Source organism: Notamacropus eugenii, chromosome 4 (assembly GCF_028372415.1).
Source record: "Notamacropus eugenii isolate mMacEug1 chromosome 4, mMacEug1.pri_v2, whole genome shotgun sequence".
Lineage (NCBI taxonomy): Eukaryota > Metazoa > Chordata > Mammalia > Diprotodontia > Macropodidae > Notamacropus > Notamacropus eugenii.
Genome location: NC_092875.1, coordinates 8,449,254 through 8,464,203, shown reverse-complemented (window position 1 = coordinate 8,464,203; position 14,950 = coordinate 8,449,254). Strand labels below are relative to the sequence as shown.

Genomic DNA, 14,950 nt, shown 5'->3' with positions numbered 1-14,950 from the left:
GCTGGTTTGTCTCCCTTACTGCAAAGGAAGAACAAGGTGACGCCTTGTACCCAGACCATTTCTGTCTGAGTCCATGGTGAGGTAGAGCAGGCTTTGTGGGAGCTTGCTTACTCACTCTGGAAAATTTTCTGGATGTCCGTGATTTCATTTGCTCCCCCAGATACATGCCCCTCAGTGTAGTGGCCTAAGAGCCAAGAGGCCCTAGGCTCTGACACCTGCCATGTACCTGCTCTCTGTGCTCTTGGCAACTCTGAGACCTTCCAGATGCAGAGAAGGGGCAGATGTGCACAAGTAAAGGGAATCTCCTCCGGGAGTACCCTAGGCCACCCAAAACACAGGTGTCACCCCATCCCCTTCCTCTCCTGTAAAGTCAGACCTCATCACCCCATCCAAACTGCTTCTCTCTGAAGTGACCAGTGTTCTCTTAGCTGTCAGATCCAATGGCCTCTTCTATATCCTCATTCTCCTTTGCCTTTCTGCAGCCTTGGACACTGTCCACCACTCTCTCCTCTTGGATCCTGTCTTCTCTCTGGGTTGTCAGGACATTGTCTCTCCTGGTTTTTCTCCCTTTCTCTTGATGGCTCCTTCTCTGTCTCCTGTACTGGATCCTTCTCCAGATCACACCTCTCACTACAGATGTCCATCCTGGACCCTCTTCTCTTCTCCCTCTGTGCTATTTCATTGGTTGATATCATCAGCAACTAAGGATTTAATTTAACCATCTCTATGCTAATGATTTTCAAACCTACTTTTCTTGCCCCAAACTTTCTGCTGACCTTCTGTCTCACATCTCCAACCGCCTTTCAGCAATCTCCAACTGCATGTCCAGGAGACACGTTCAACATGTCCAAGATTGAGCTCATCATCTTCCTCCCTGAATCCTTCCCCTTTCTCCCCTTCCCTTTCAATGTAGAGGGAATCCTTAGGATTCCAACCCAGGAGTCACCCTGAATCCTTCACTGTCTCTTACCCCAAACTGGTGCCAAGGCCTGTTGATTTCATCTCTGTAGCATCTCTTGTCCATTTCACCTTTGCGACATCTGGTAGATTTCACTTCTGCTGCATCTCTTGTCCGTTTCACCTTTGCGACATCTGGTAGATTTCACTTCTGCTGCATCTCTTGTCCATTTCACCTTTGCGACATCTGGTAGATTTCACTTCTGCTGCATCTCCTGTCCGTTTCACCTTTGTGACATCTGGTAGATTTCACTTCTGCTGCATCTCCTGTCCGTTTCACCTTTGTGACATCTGGTAGATTTCACTTCTGCTGCATCTCTTGTCCATTTCACCTTTGCAACCTGTCTCTTTGATTTCACCTCTGCACAATACCCCCTTCTCTCCTCTGACACTGCCCCCATCCCAGGGCAGGTCCTCATCACACATGGACTATTGCCATAGCTGCTGCCCCCAGTCTCTTCCCACTCTGATCCATCCCTCACCAAAGGGATTTTCCTAAGGTGCAGGTCTGACCACATCTCTCACACATACAACTATATGCCCCCTCCCTTCCACTCAATAAACTGCTGGTGGTATTAGTCTTACCTGACAGGGGAGGAGACATGCTCAGAGAGGGAAGTGACTGACTTCCTCATGCTCATACTGCTAGTAAGGGTTGCAAGTAGGGTTGGAAGCGAGACCTCCTGCCTCCCCAATAAACCACACTGTCTTGTATCTGGCTCTGGGAGTGAGCTGCCTGGGGCATTGTGTATCTGAGGTGGGCTGGGATCAGTAAAAAGGTTGGTGGTTCTAGGGTCTCCAGGAAGGCCCATGCAATGTTGATCTCATTGTCCAGACACAGGGAATGGGTGGTCCTGCTGCCCTCTACCCTGGTCATACCCCATCCTGAGCATCAGGCTTGCTTCTGGGAGCCCCATTTAGGAGAGTCATTGACCAGGGGAGGGCAGGACAACAAGGATGGAGATGCTCCTGGGCCCACACCCTGCAGGGACAGATTTGAAGAGCCTGCAGGGCCAAGGAGCAGCAGCTATCCCAAGTGCCCTCTGTGGCCATCTTATGGAGGATAGACTTTCTCCAGGAGTTTAGCTGGGATGCTTCGATCTAGTGAGGAGATTGAGGATTGAGGGAGGCTGATGGCAAGGGCAGTCTGCTGGAGGAAACAGGAGGAGATGGAACCAAGGATGTGAGCAGTGGCAAGTGGAGTCTGCCTAGGCCAGAGAAAGAGAGTGCTTTCCATGAGACTGTGAAGGAGGACGTCTAGTGATGAAAGAAGAGGGGGCTCTTGGAGAGAGGCTGCCATTATTTTTGTGAAAGGTCTTGGCTCTGGGAGTGGCAGTGGAGGGGTCTGAAGAGGGACAGAACAGCCACTGTGCCGAAGGTGATGCTCCCACTATTTCTCCTTGTACCTGGCTGGAATCCTATGCATCCAGGCCCTTCTCAGTCTTCCAAACATTGATTTGCCATCTTCTCTCTGTTCTTACAGAAGCTGCATAGCGGCACCACGGGGGTCTGTGCATTCCTTGTGGGACGCACCATCCATATGGCCTGGCTTGGAGACTCCCAGGTCATGCTGGTGCAGCAGGGGCGAGCCCTGGTGCTGATGGAGCCTCATAAGCCAGAACGCCCGGTAAGACCTAGGGGAGTGTCCCTAGAGAGAATCTGCATCAGGTGATAGCCCTAACCACCAAGCACATGGCTGTAGTCCTCAGTTTAGTCTTCTGTAAAGTGGGAATGATCGGACTGGAATTACTTCTCCCACAGGTCGCTGGTAAACCTTAAAGGGCTATGAAAGTGGGAATTCTGATTGCCCTTGCCTTCCCCTGGTGAAGGTTCATCTGCCCAGAAGTTTAGCTGGAGGCAATCTCCTCAAGCCCTGGTTGGGCCTCGGGATGGGTGAGGGCCTGGGAGTGACACCCAGGGACATGAGAGGTGGGGTGCTCACAAGTTGCAGAAAGAGGCCATGGGCACTAGCAAGGCAAAGCATTAGGACCAGCCCCAGGTGGGCCTGAGGACCTGTCTGGCTCAGGTGCTCTTGGCTTCTCTGGTTCTGTAACAGGCAGACTGGGGCTCTCTTATTTTGGTCTAAAGGCCCATTTTTCTGTTGCCTTGATCTGAGCTGGTGTGGGAGCAGAGCTCAGCCCAGGAATGACCCTGCTGTGCTATGCCTGAGCCTGAACCACCAATTGGAGTATCAAGAGAGCAGCCAAGACCCTGGAACTGTGGGCTTCTGGCACCCCTGGGCTGGAGGCCGGCCTCCCCAAACCCCAGTGGGGCATCTCCAGGCAGCTCAAAGGATAGTACCTGAGCTAGTGATAAGGAAGGTCCCACCTGGGCAGTGGAGACAGACATCAGCCCTCTGGAGGGAGCACTTCACAATGCCTGAAGGCATCAGGTTTGGCTGAACACTTGTTGGGGACGCCCCTCTTCAGCTCGGGCTTGGGCACTTCTGATAGTGTGAGCCCAGGCTACCCCAGAGAGAGCCTTTAAGGAGCTGCCTCAGCTAGGATGGCCTGTGGAAAGAACTGGAGAAGAACCCATGGAGGTGGGCCAAGACCTCATCCCTTCACCTCGTTGAGGTAGAGTCGTCTTCAAGCACGCGGAGAGCTGCCCCCGTCCAGGGCTCAACCTTGTTCTTCTTTGCCCCCAAGGCAGAGCCAGGGCCTGTTTGGTCAATAGGAGGACTTGGTCACAGCTCAGGGGATCCCAGAGTGGGCAGAGGTGAACTCCTAGCCCCTGTGGGGTGTTCAGGTGCCCTTTGTCAGTAGGGACCAGCGGCCACAGAGACTACAAGTCGCTTGTTCTGGGTGCTAGAGTTTTGCCTGGACGCAGAGCCGAGCTTTCCGGCCTGCAGGTCCCCTATTTCACCTGCCTTCATCTCTTGACTCAGCCCTCCCTGCTGCCCAGTCTCTCAGCGCTGTTGTTCGTGCAGGCGTGTCCCCCACTTTCCACCTCACAGAGCAGCCAAAACAACTTTCCTAAAGTGCCCCCTCCTTGCTTGATGAACTCCAGTGATCCCCAATTGTCCCAAGGAGCAAATATTTCACCTTTACCTCATCCTTTTAAAATTAATATTTGTTAGGCAAACTTCTTGCATGTGCCTAGTCATTAGTCCTGTGGGGTTTAGGTTATAGCTCCAAAGTAGCCATCGCTTAGTCAGTCAACAAGCCTGTATATCAAGTGCTGGGGACACAGTGAAAGGGGAGGCCTAGTGGCCACCTCTGAGGAGCCCCCATTCAAGTACAGGGGAACACAGAGCCAGGCTGTGTCTCCCACCTTGTCTCCCTGGGCTCCTTAGTGGCCCTGACTCCCCTTGCCTGGCCACTCCCTCTCCCTGGGCTTGGAGCTCAGGGCTCTCTGCACACAGTAGGCCCTCAGTAAATGCTTGACGGTCGCCTGATTTCTGAGGGCCAGCTGAGGGGACAAGAAATGGTCGGCCTGGTGGAGAGCAAGGTCAAAGAGGGTTGCCACAGAGGAAAGGAAGTGGACTTGGGTGTGGCCCCATTCCTAACCTGCTGCTTAGAACAGCCTGGTGATGGAGTGTGCTCTTATGCAGAACAATGTGAGGTCCCTGTCAGCCCAGATGTGTAAGCAGAGGCGGCACTCACCTGGGGCAGTGTGATGCTGGGGGACCCAGATGTGAATCCTGGCTCCGCCACTTTCTCCCACATGCCTCAGTTTTCTCCTCTATTAAAGGAGGGGCCTTGATGCCTTCTAAATCTGTGAGGAGATGAGCTTGGAGTTGATGGTGATGACAGGGAGCCTTCTCTTGGCCTGCAGCTTCAAGGGAAGGAGTATTTACCCAGCACGGAGGGTATGCCAGGCCCTGTGCTAAGCATCTCCCCTGTGATCTCACTTGATGCTTGATATTACCTCTGTTTTTACATATGAAGAAACTGAGGCAGGTAGGGGTAAAGGGACTTGCCCAGTATCACTGGGTTAGGAAGTATCTTAGGTTGAATTTGAACTCAAGTCTTCCTGCCTGCCTCCAGGCCCCGTGTCCTGTGCTGTGCCTCAGCCCTCCTAGACAATCTCTGAGCCTCGCTGCATCTTGTGTTGTCACATCCTCCGCTCAGGAGGCGAGGCCAGGAGCATCCCCTGCACACTCAGGCCCATCCGGAGCCTCCCTCCTGGATGTGAAACTAAGGCCCAACCTTCCGGGACCTCTGGAGGCTCTGGGGAACAAGGGTTCTGCTCTTGGAAGGCAGAGACCAGGCCCTTCACTGCACACAGCCTGGCACGCTCCATTTCCCCTTTCCCCTTGTCATCCCCATGTTACAGATGAGAAAACCAAGGCAGACAGGTGTTAAATGACTTGCCTAGGGTCACATAGCCAGTACAGACCTGAGGACCAGGCTTGAACTCAACTCTTCCTGGTGCTCTAACCCTGTGCCACTGAGCTGCTCATCCCAAGGTAATGGGCTCGCCTCTCCTGGAGAGCCTCAGGTGGAGGCTGGCTGCCTCACCCTTGATTAGGCCAGACAGGTCTCTGTGTTGATTGGTGAATGTCCTCTGGGCCCCTCCTGGCTCTGATAGTCCATTGATTGCCCCCGCTGGAGGCCTCTTCCCAGCATTCTGTTCAAGTGACCATCGCTGAAGTCTTCTCAAAATGGCATCAGGAGACCCTGCCCCGAGCTGGCTGAGCCACCTTAGGGGGATCCCTAGACCACAAAGGAGCAGTATTGAATTGGTCAGCTCCTCAGTTTGATACTTGTCCTGGGGTCTCTGAATCCTGTGCTGCTTGTTTTTAGGAGGGCAGAGACCTTCCCCCATTTACTGCTTCATCAGCACATGGGACTTTCAGTGTCAGGGCTGCATTTTGGAAAGGACCAAGGCAGAGTGGGGGGACCTGGGACCTCCGTCAAATGTGGTGCAGCCTGGAGAGGACCATGAGCACCCATCCACAGCCCTGGGGCTGGGGCAAAGAAAGACCCCCTGCCTTGACAGAGGCCAGGGGTGAGCTGCTCCTCCATGCCCTGCCCCCAGCCCACAGCAGGGGAGGGGGTGGGGTCCAGAGAAAGGTGAAAGCTGCCCCTGAATCTTGGGCCTCTTGAGCCTCCTTCCCATGGAGAGCAGGCGGGGAGTGAGGTGGTCTTTGGTGGGCTTAGAACCAGCCTAGGAAGTGGAGATCCTGAAATGCTGCTTGGGGATCAGTGAGGTGCTAGCTACATGTGTTGGGAGTTAACACGATGCAGGTTTAGGAATCTGCAAACGACCTGAGAGGCCGATTATCCAATCCAACCCCCTGCATTGTACAGAGTGGGATACTTAGATCTGGCCGAGGGCACTCGGAAGTAAGCGGTAGGCAGGATTTGAACCCAAACCCAACCCTCTCTCCTCTGGGCCTCCTGTGGGATGTTCTGGAAGGCCCACAGGTGAGTGCCTCCTGGCAGGAGGGAAAGCCAGGGGCTGGGGTTCAGCTGTAGGAGGTCCCCATCTATCACCCAGGGGTACCCTGCCTACTGTCAGGCTGCTCAGGCCGGGACAAGGGCCCTTTCTCGCTTGCCCAGGCAGGCTTAGGAGTCTGCCACTCTGACCGTGGGCCTGGTCTGGGAGCCCTTCGGCCAACTCCTCCCTCTGCTTTTCTGCTAGGATGAGAAGGAGCGCATCGAGGCCCTGGGTGGCTTTGTGTCCTACATGGACTGCTGGCGAGTCAATGGCACCCTGGCTGTTTCCAGAGCTATCGGTAAGGAGACTTTTGGTGGATTGGCATCGATGAAGGGGGGTGGGGGGAGCTCATCACTCAGGTCTTTAGGGGGGCCCAGGTCCACTGTCTGCAGTGCTCAGGGACAGGCTGGAGCAGATTTCCTGCCCGTACTAGCCGGACGTGGCCTCCCTTGATGCAGGCTGGGAGTTCAGGTGTCCAGGACTGACTTCTGATGACACTCCTCTGGAGACCTCCCACAAACCTGCCACGTCCCTTTGGCCTCTCTCTGTGGTGCCCTGGCTGGGCCTCTGGGGGCCTGGGATGCAGAGGCATCAGGGCAGGTCCTCAGGGGCCAGCTGCGCCAGGCCCTTTTTGGTGCAGTCATTCCCTCCAGAGCAGGGCTGGGTGGCTTCGTGGCCTCTCCCCAGAGATCGCTCCTTCCCATAACCTCAGATTTATAGTGGGCAGACCTGAAGGGGAATCTCCTGTGCCGTGTGCCTGTACAAGGGTCCTTTTGCCCCCTTGACCTGCAGTGACAGCAGGCTCACTAGCTCCCAGGGCACCCCATTCCTCTTTGGGGCAGCTTTGATTATGTGGATGGAGGGCCCCCAACTACTCCTCCTGCCTGTTAAGGCCAAGCAGAACCAGCCTGACCTCACTTTTACATAATGGTCCTTGCCATGTTGGATGGGAGGTAGTGTGTGTCCCACCTACCGTGCCCCTACCTCCTTAGGGAGCTTAGGGTCACCTTCTCTAGCCCACACCTCCAGGACGGTGTTTTCCATTTCATTTCCTATTTTGCCCCCTGGAAGGCCAGGCTGCCTGGGTGGGTACTTCTCTGTGGAGAAGCCCCAGGGGAGCAGTCCCCAGTGCCCATCCTCCCTACAGCAGAGGCTTCAGAGCCCATGTATGGGCTGGCTCGGCCTTTGCCCACACAGATGTCATCTGTCACTCCCCTGCCTGTTCACTCTGTCCCCAGGGAGCTCCATGTGGTGGATCCCCAAGAGCTTCACATCACCTTCCCTGGCAGCATTCTGTGTGATGCCCGCTGCCTGTCCTGACCTTTTTCCCTCAGGCCATATAAAAAAGGGCTCAAAGAGGCAGTTCTGTAGGAGCTTCCACCCCCGGCCCCTCTTCCCTCACAGCCTGTTCCTGAGCCCCAGACTGAGGCCCTTGAGCTCTGAGGACCCCACGTGACACTCACACATCACCTTGACTAGGACACGAGTCATCAGGTTGCTATATCACCCCTCAGTTTTAAGTCTGACTGGGTTGGGGTCATTGGGGGACGCTCTCTGGAAACAGGCTGGCTGACGAGGGGCAGCTCGGAGACCCGAGGGACCCAGCCACATCCCCTTTTCACTCAGTTTTCTCAGTGATAGAGGGGGGACTAGGAGACAATCCTTGCATTTTGGTAGCTCTAGGAATGGAAATGGTTCTGGGGGGTGGTGAGTGAAGGTGGGAAAGATTAGGGCCCCAGTTCCCAGTCAGTGCAGCAGAGGCTTTTAGGTGGAGCCTGAGGAAGGCTAGAGGACTGGACCAAGTGGCTCCTCAGGTGGGGCCCTCCCTTGGAATGGAGAAACCTCCAAGTCCTGTCTGGCCACCCTGGCCACCTAGGCTAGAGCCATCAAGGCTTCATATGTGCCAGGCCCCAAGGAGAGACAGTCACGGTCATGGGGAAGTGACCCTCACTCAGCAACACTGGCACTCAACTGGTCTCAAGGCCTGCAGAAGGGACCATAGACAAGGCATTGCTTGGCCTGTAGGTGGGTGGGCAGGTGGAGAGGAGGAATTTGCAGGCTGGGTTTTGGTGATCATCTGGTTCCTCATTCTAGGGGATGCCTTCCAGAAGCCTTATATATCTGGTGAGGCTGACGTGGCCTCCCACGAGCTCACAGGTACAGAAGACTACCTTCTCCTGGCCTGTGATGGCTTCTTCGACTCTGTCCCGCATGAGGAGGTGGCCGGCCTGGTCCGGGACCTTTTGGTCCAGAGTGAGGGCAGTGCTCTGCATATTGCTGAGGAGCTGGTGGCAGCAGCCCGAGAGCGGGGATCTCGTGACAATATCACGGTCCTGGTGGTCTTCCTCAGGGACCCCCAGGAGCTTGTCAAAGATTGGATTCCAGAGGCAGCAAATGCCTAGTAGGTCCTGAGTGTGGGAGCCTCAGCCTCTGCCTTCTTGGGGCCCCAGAATGGCAGTCTGGACCGCAGCCCAGGGCCCTGGGAGGTCCCACGGCCTGGGCACCCCCTCCCCCGAATCCCCCACCTTCCAACCCCAGGATTCCTTAGGGAATGAGGGGCCACACTAGGACTTAGGGCTAGCTGTGGTTGCTTCCTCCAGTGTTACTAACCCTTTCCCAGGGTCTCATGTCCAGCACCCCCCTAAGCTATGAAAACTGGGTTCCATCCTGTTCAGTTAGGTCAATGATCCCCGAATTCTCAGGAGAGAAAGGTCCCTAACAGTTATTGCCAAAGAGTGCTCTCTCAGCCTCCTACGCGCCTGGCCCTGGGGCAGACCCGGGCAGGCTTTAACAGACCAAAGACAAGCAGTTAGGCCCATGTGCCCTCAGCCACTCCCCAAGGTCAGTGCCAACCTGTGTGCCAGCCCGAGCCAGGTGCCCTGGGAGCTTGGCTTTGGGCTGAAAAGGTTAAGGCAGACCCTTCCTAGACAGTGTTACTTTGCAGCGGTTTTATTTTAAGAAGAGGATGTAAAAGAAAAAAGCCTTTCTAGGTGGCTTCTCCATCCCGCCAAGTGCCTTTAGCAGTCCCAGACGGGAAGTCACCAGGTGCACAGTTTACAGTTTCCGGCAGGGCACAGTGCCGTGCCCCGCCACCCCCTGCCCCCAGAGGGAATGGGTAGGAATCCAGCCTTACTGAGGAATGGCCCTGGGAGAGACCAGGGATTTTCCAGGAGTGGGAGAATCCACCAAAAGGAAGAAAAGGACCCTGGAGCTTTTTAGGAATGACCTGAGGAGTCTGGCCATGCCCCTTCTGTCACCCACCTGCCTTATCCCAGAAATCTTGGATAGCTCCCTCCCTTCCTCTACACCACACTCTCCTTTCCTGTGAAATGAATGGCTTGGAGTAGGGGGTCACAGAACTAGAAGGGACTCAGAAGTCATGTAGTCCAGCCTCTACAGGAATCTCTCCGCCCATCTCCCTGACCAGTGGCCATCCTTCCTCCAGGAATGAAGTCTCACAGGTTCCTCCTCCTCCCAAGGTTCTGATCTACCTGGAGGTGCCAGATGCTCCAGCTCCCTGTGGGCTGCTCCCCTCCCCCACCTGGGCCCATTTCCTCCTCTTCCCAGTGATGCAAATGATTCTGCAGACTTCTTTCCAACTCCAGACCCAGAGTTCAAGGACGTGGCTCCATGGATTCGGGTCTGTGTGTTTTGTTTGAAAAACCACTGCTTCTGCTGACAGCTTTCCTTTGCTCAGGTCCTGCCCGTGGCAGTTCCCAGGGTCATTTTGACCCAATAGGTCAAACCCTTGAGTTCACTGTGGAGACTAAAACCCCAGGGGAGAAGGCCAAACCAGGAGAAAAGACGCCTCCCAGGTTTGCTGCTGAACTTCATGGTCCCCACACCCAATCTGGATGTCCATGCTCTCAGTGACCCAGAAGAAAGGGCTGGGAAGGGTTTCCAAGAATCTACACTGGAAGGTACACCTCAAACAACGGGAAACTCACCCCCTCCTTGCCATTTTCCAGTGGCCTGTGCCCTGAAGATGAATGTCAGCTCAGGGGAAGCCCCAGGAGAATCAGGCAGAGCTGTCCAAGTGCAGCCAGTGATGCCCACCCCTCTGCCCAAGGCCAGGCCCCAGCCGCCTTGGCTGAGCTCACCCTGTTCTTGGTTCTGAAGCCTCTCCATGGGCAGACCCAGCGTGCATTTAGGGATCCGTGTCCTCCCCTCCTCTATGGGTCACTCAGCATGCTGAACCCCGGAGCCATTCGACAACAGCGGGTACAATGCTTGGCCAGTCACTTGACTACTGTGGACTGGTTCGTTGTTTGCTCATGGGCCTCATGAGGAATGGCTGATTCACAGATGCTTCATCTCACGAGGACTACGTCTGCTCCCTCCCCTTCCTTTGTCCTCTGGGGGTCCAAGAGAGTGGCCCTGCCAGGTCCATCTTGGAAGCCAGGCTGCTGTGGCAGAGAGAAGGAAAGGAGAGAGCCCCAGTATCCTCAGTCTGCACTCCCTGTCCCCCAACACCTCATTTGCTCTTTGCAAGACCCTTTATACCCTATTAGTGCTAGTTTGATGCATCACCCACTTATCATTCAGTATGCTACCCTTGCCTTGTCTTCCCCACCCTGCCCTGGTCCTGGGAGGACTGAAAAGCGGCCACTTCCAACCTTCTCATCAGCATTTGCTGGAGCTGTGGCCATGAGAATCCAAGCTCCGCCTCCACCCTGTAGGAAGGCTGTGGAGAAAGCCTTTCTGGCTCAAATGAACTGATGGGCTAGCCTGGGAACCCAACCACAGCATCCTAACTCGGTGCCTTTTCAGGCTGGGGCCGGCCAGGTCCGCCCTGCCCAACGTCATTGCTGCTGCTTCTCGATCAGCACTAGGGAAAGTGGAGGTTTTCTTAGGTTTGAAGCTGTTTGGCATCTGTCTCTGTCAGTTGATGCCCCTTCCAGCCTGAGTACAGGGTCCTGGGAAGCACTGGTGGTCATGTGGGACTGAGGCCGAGGGTCTTCACACCACCTAGGACTGGGCCCTCCCAGCCCAGTGCCAAGCAGTTGTTCAGGACCGCTCTGTGCAGCATCTCTGCCTCCAGTAGAGAAGCATGATTAAGTATTATTAGTGTCTATTTTTAAAATTAAGTGGGTTGGGAGACTGAGCTGCAAATGTCAGCTCCTTATACAGAAATACCAAACACTAGGAGCCAGGTGCCCCCCTCCCCCAACACTTTTATTAAGGTACAGCTAATTTTGATGCCTTTTCAGGGTGGCAGGGTAGGAGGGGAGAGAGACCCCACCTGTAAAGGAGATGGGAGACAGACAGGACAGGTGCATGCTCAGGTGGATGTGTTGTCCCAAGGGTTGTTCTGCCCACAGTGAGGCCACTTCCATCCCTTCTGCCCCCAGTGTCAAGATGGTGGAGGGGCTAACTCAGGATGGTACTGGTACTGATTCAGGCACGGTGTCCAGTGTCCCACAGTGCCTTTGTTGATCCTGGTAGACCCTGTGCCTCCTCATCTGTAGTGTGAAGGAGTTTCCTGGGAGTTCTGCTCCCTGCTGCCTCCAGACTCAGCCAGACTATGGATTAGGGCTGGCAGCCTTGAGCCCCAAGGCCTTGCATGGCTGGGTGACTGGATGAAGGCAAGAAAGAGCGAAGAGGAGAGAGAGAGAGAGAGAGAGTGTGTGTGTGTGTGATGAGAAAGCAAAGCAGAACTTGGACTATAAAGGCTGTGTTGGCCCCTCAGGAATGTGGGGGGTTGGGACGTGGAGAGAACAGCCCATTCCCTGGCCATAGAATCTGCTAACAATATAAATGGGCTCAGACCTAGCTGGCAACCTTGAATGCAAGTGCTGTTTGGCCCAGGGCTAAGTATTCCTCAGCCTCACTTGGCATTCCTGTGGATGAAAGGAGTTGTTCACAAACATGTTTCCTGCCTCAGTGTCCAGGCCCAGCTGTGGCCATGGGAGGTCCTGGGGAACCCTGGCCAGAAGCATTATGGATCTAGGAGTGTCGGGGATTCTTCCAACACCATGTTTAGGAAGGACATGTGCAAGCTGGAGGGTGTACAGAGGATGGAGAGTGGTCTGAAGACCGAGCCGTACAAGAATCAAGAATCTTGAGCCCAGAGGTTGGGACGTGACAAAGGGCTGCCATGTGAGAAGAGTTAGACCAGGCAGAACTAGGAACAGTGTGGATGTGACAGGAGACAGTTCAGCCTGATGAGAGGAGAAAATGCCTAACATGAGAGTTGTCCAGAAATGGGCTGGTTGGTTCTGGCAGCAGGTGGTATCCCACTGATGGGGGACTTCACTTGGAGGCTGGATAAAGTGACCTGATGGAGGTATGGTAGAGGCTCTTCCTGGGGACAGTGCTTTTCCACACAAGGTCAGACTAAATGGCTGGGGCTCCCTGCCCTGCTCCCCTATCATATACAGTCAGTATTCAAAGGGGCCCTAGCCATTTGGCACAGTACTGAGAGAATCTGATTTTCCGTTTGTCCCCCCCCGGAGGAGCAGGCCTTGGAGACCTTCCATTCCTGTTACAAGCTGGGGCCCAGGGGCTTTCTCTTAGGCACCCCTTCCGCTCCCTCCACCCCCTGCCCCAATTTCTTTACCAACAAAGTTAGGAAAGGATGGTCTTGGCCTCAGGCCTTCCCCAGCTTGGATATGCCTTGGCTCTGGCATGAGGCAGTACTTTTTGCCAATAAATCCCCCTTGCTCCTACGGCCAGTGGAGGCTCTCGTTCCTACCCTATTTATTGGCTGATGCCTCTGCATACATGTGCATAGATCTTGGGACAGAGTATGGAGTTCTTCACTATGGCAACACTCTGCTCTCTGTGATGCTGCTTTATTGTGCAGAAAGAGCTTATGTTGTGCGCTGGCCCTGAGGTGGGGAGAGTCACTCTCCCCTCTTATAGAGAAGCATCTCAGGGCTGGCCCCCCGCTGCAGCTGCAGAGGCTGCTCACACTACACACACAGACACAGACTCTCTCTCTCTCTCTCTCTCTCTCTCTCTCTCTCTCTCTCTCTCTCTCTCTCTCTCTCTCTCTCCCTCTCCCTCTCCCTCTCCCTCTCCCTCTCCCTCTCCCTCTCCCTCTCCCTCTCCCTCTCCCTCTCCCTCTCCCTCTCCCTCTCCCTCTCCCTCTCCCTCTCCCTCTCCCTCTCCCTCTCCCTCTCCCTCTCCCCCTCCCCCTTCCTCTTCCTCTCCCTCTCCCTCTCCCTTTCCCTCTCCCTCTCTTGTGTGTATGTCTCATTGGGAGCACAGTTGTCAAAACCAAAGGAAAGGGGGAAGTGCCTCTGCCATTTGGATTATATTGGCACAAAGTATTAATAAACAGGAGTATTGGTACCTTGGGTCCTTGAATTTTGGGGTGTCTTCAGTTCTCTACTAACCCACAGTCATTTTGTAACAGGGTGACCATCTGTTTTTCAAGGCAAACAGGACCGGACCCAGTAGGCAGGTGGGAGGCAAGTCACACACTGACTCACTCTTCATGTTAGCCTATCTGGACAACCTAAGGGGTGTGGGGTTGGCACTGCACTTGAAGGGACAGGGGCATAATGTCAGATTCCTCCAGGGCAGCAGCAAGGCCTATTGAGGAAGGGAGGCTGGTCACAAATGTCTGTTCTGGGAAATAGGGAAAGCACATCTTTCTTGGGACAGAGAAAGATAAGCCAGAGGAACTGGCATCTCAGGGATGCCCTCCTTTGGGCCCTGGGGGTTTGCAGTACTCCCCCTTCTCATGCCAGAGAACCTGCCCCAAAGAACACCAGGCACTGAACTCCTTCGTAGCCTCCACTAAGTGGTGAGGTGGGGCTACTGGGGGATCCTTGGCAGGGGCAGAAGGAAAACGCTAGCCCTTCCAAATTAGATCTTACTCAGTCCTTTGCTGGAAGATGAAGGACAGATAAAGAAATTGAGGCCCAGGGAGGTGGCAATGATGAAGCTTGTCCTTGAGCCCAGCTGTTCTGAGTCAGAGGCCAGAGATCTTTAGTGACTTTTCTGAAGCACCTACTGTGTGTCAGGCTCCTGGGAAGAAAACAGATTATCCCTGCGCTCCATCTGGAATCTCTTCTATCCCTTGTCATTTTCAGTTCAGTTGCACATTTAAGAACCTTCCTGTGCAAATCCTTAATTGGATTGGGGAGGGGGTGTCCTCTGCTTCCTCATTTAGGAATCTCTTCCCAAAACCTGGAGTATTTGTCTGCTGCGGAAGTGGGGGGACAGCAGTGATCCAGGAGGGCTTCTTAGAGGTGGTGCTTATGCTGGACCTTGAGGTAGTGGAAAAAGGAGTGGGGAAGGAGCAACATGGGTACACCCAGGAGGTGCCCTTGAAGTCTTTATTGAAGGATGCAAAGCTCAAAAAATAGGTTGGGGCTAGATTGCCAATCTTGGGGATTTGGGTTGAATCCATTGAGTAGTAATGGTCCCATGGAGTCTTTAACAGCAATAGAGTGAGGAGTCAGTACTGAGCCTGGACTGTGTGAATGGGCCCGCTCACTGATGGTCTCCCTAGTTTTTTTATTATTTATTTTAAGTGCCTACTGTGTACACATAGGCAGCTGAGAAAGTGGGAGGAGGGGGTGCCATAGCAAGCTTGAGGAAGGATGAGGTGGTTTGGAGGAGCACTGTGGTGAGTCAGTTAGGGAAGTAGAAGGAT

General features: G+C 54.4%; 1 protein-coding gene across 2 annotated transcripts in view; it reads left to right on the top strand.

Moving 5' to 3' along the window:
- Positions 1-13,638, top strand: part of PPM1F (protein phosphatase, Mg2+/Mn2+ dependent 1F) — a 37,466-nt gene extending 23,828 nt beyond the window's left edge. For both annotated transcript variants that reach the window (XM_072599690.1, XM_072599691.1), the window contains exons 6-8: positions 2,441-2,584; positions 6,547-6,640; positions 8,437-13,638. In XM_072599690.1, coding sequence (XP_072455791.1) covers positions 2,441-2,584; positions 6,547-6,640; positions 8,437-8,744 — 546 coding nt within the window. In that variant the 3' untranslated portion in view covers positions 8,745-13,638. The remainder of the gene's footprint in view (positions 1-2,440; positions 2,585-6,546; positions 6,641-8,436) is intronic.
- The last annotated feature ends 1,312 nt before the right edge of the window (positions 13,639-14,950 follow it).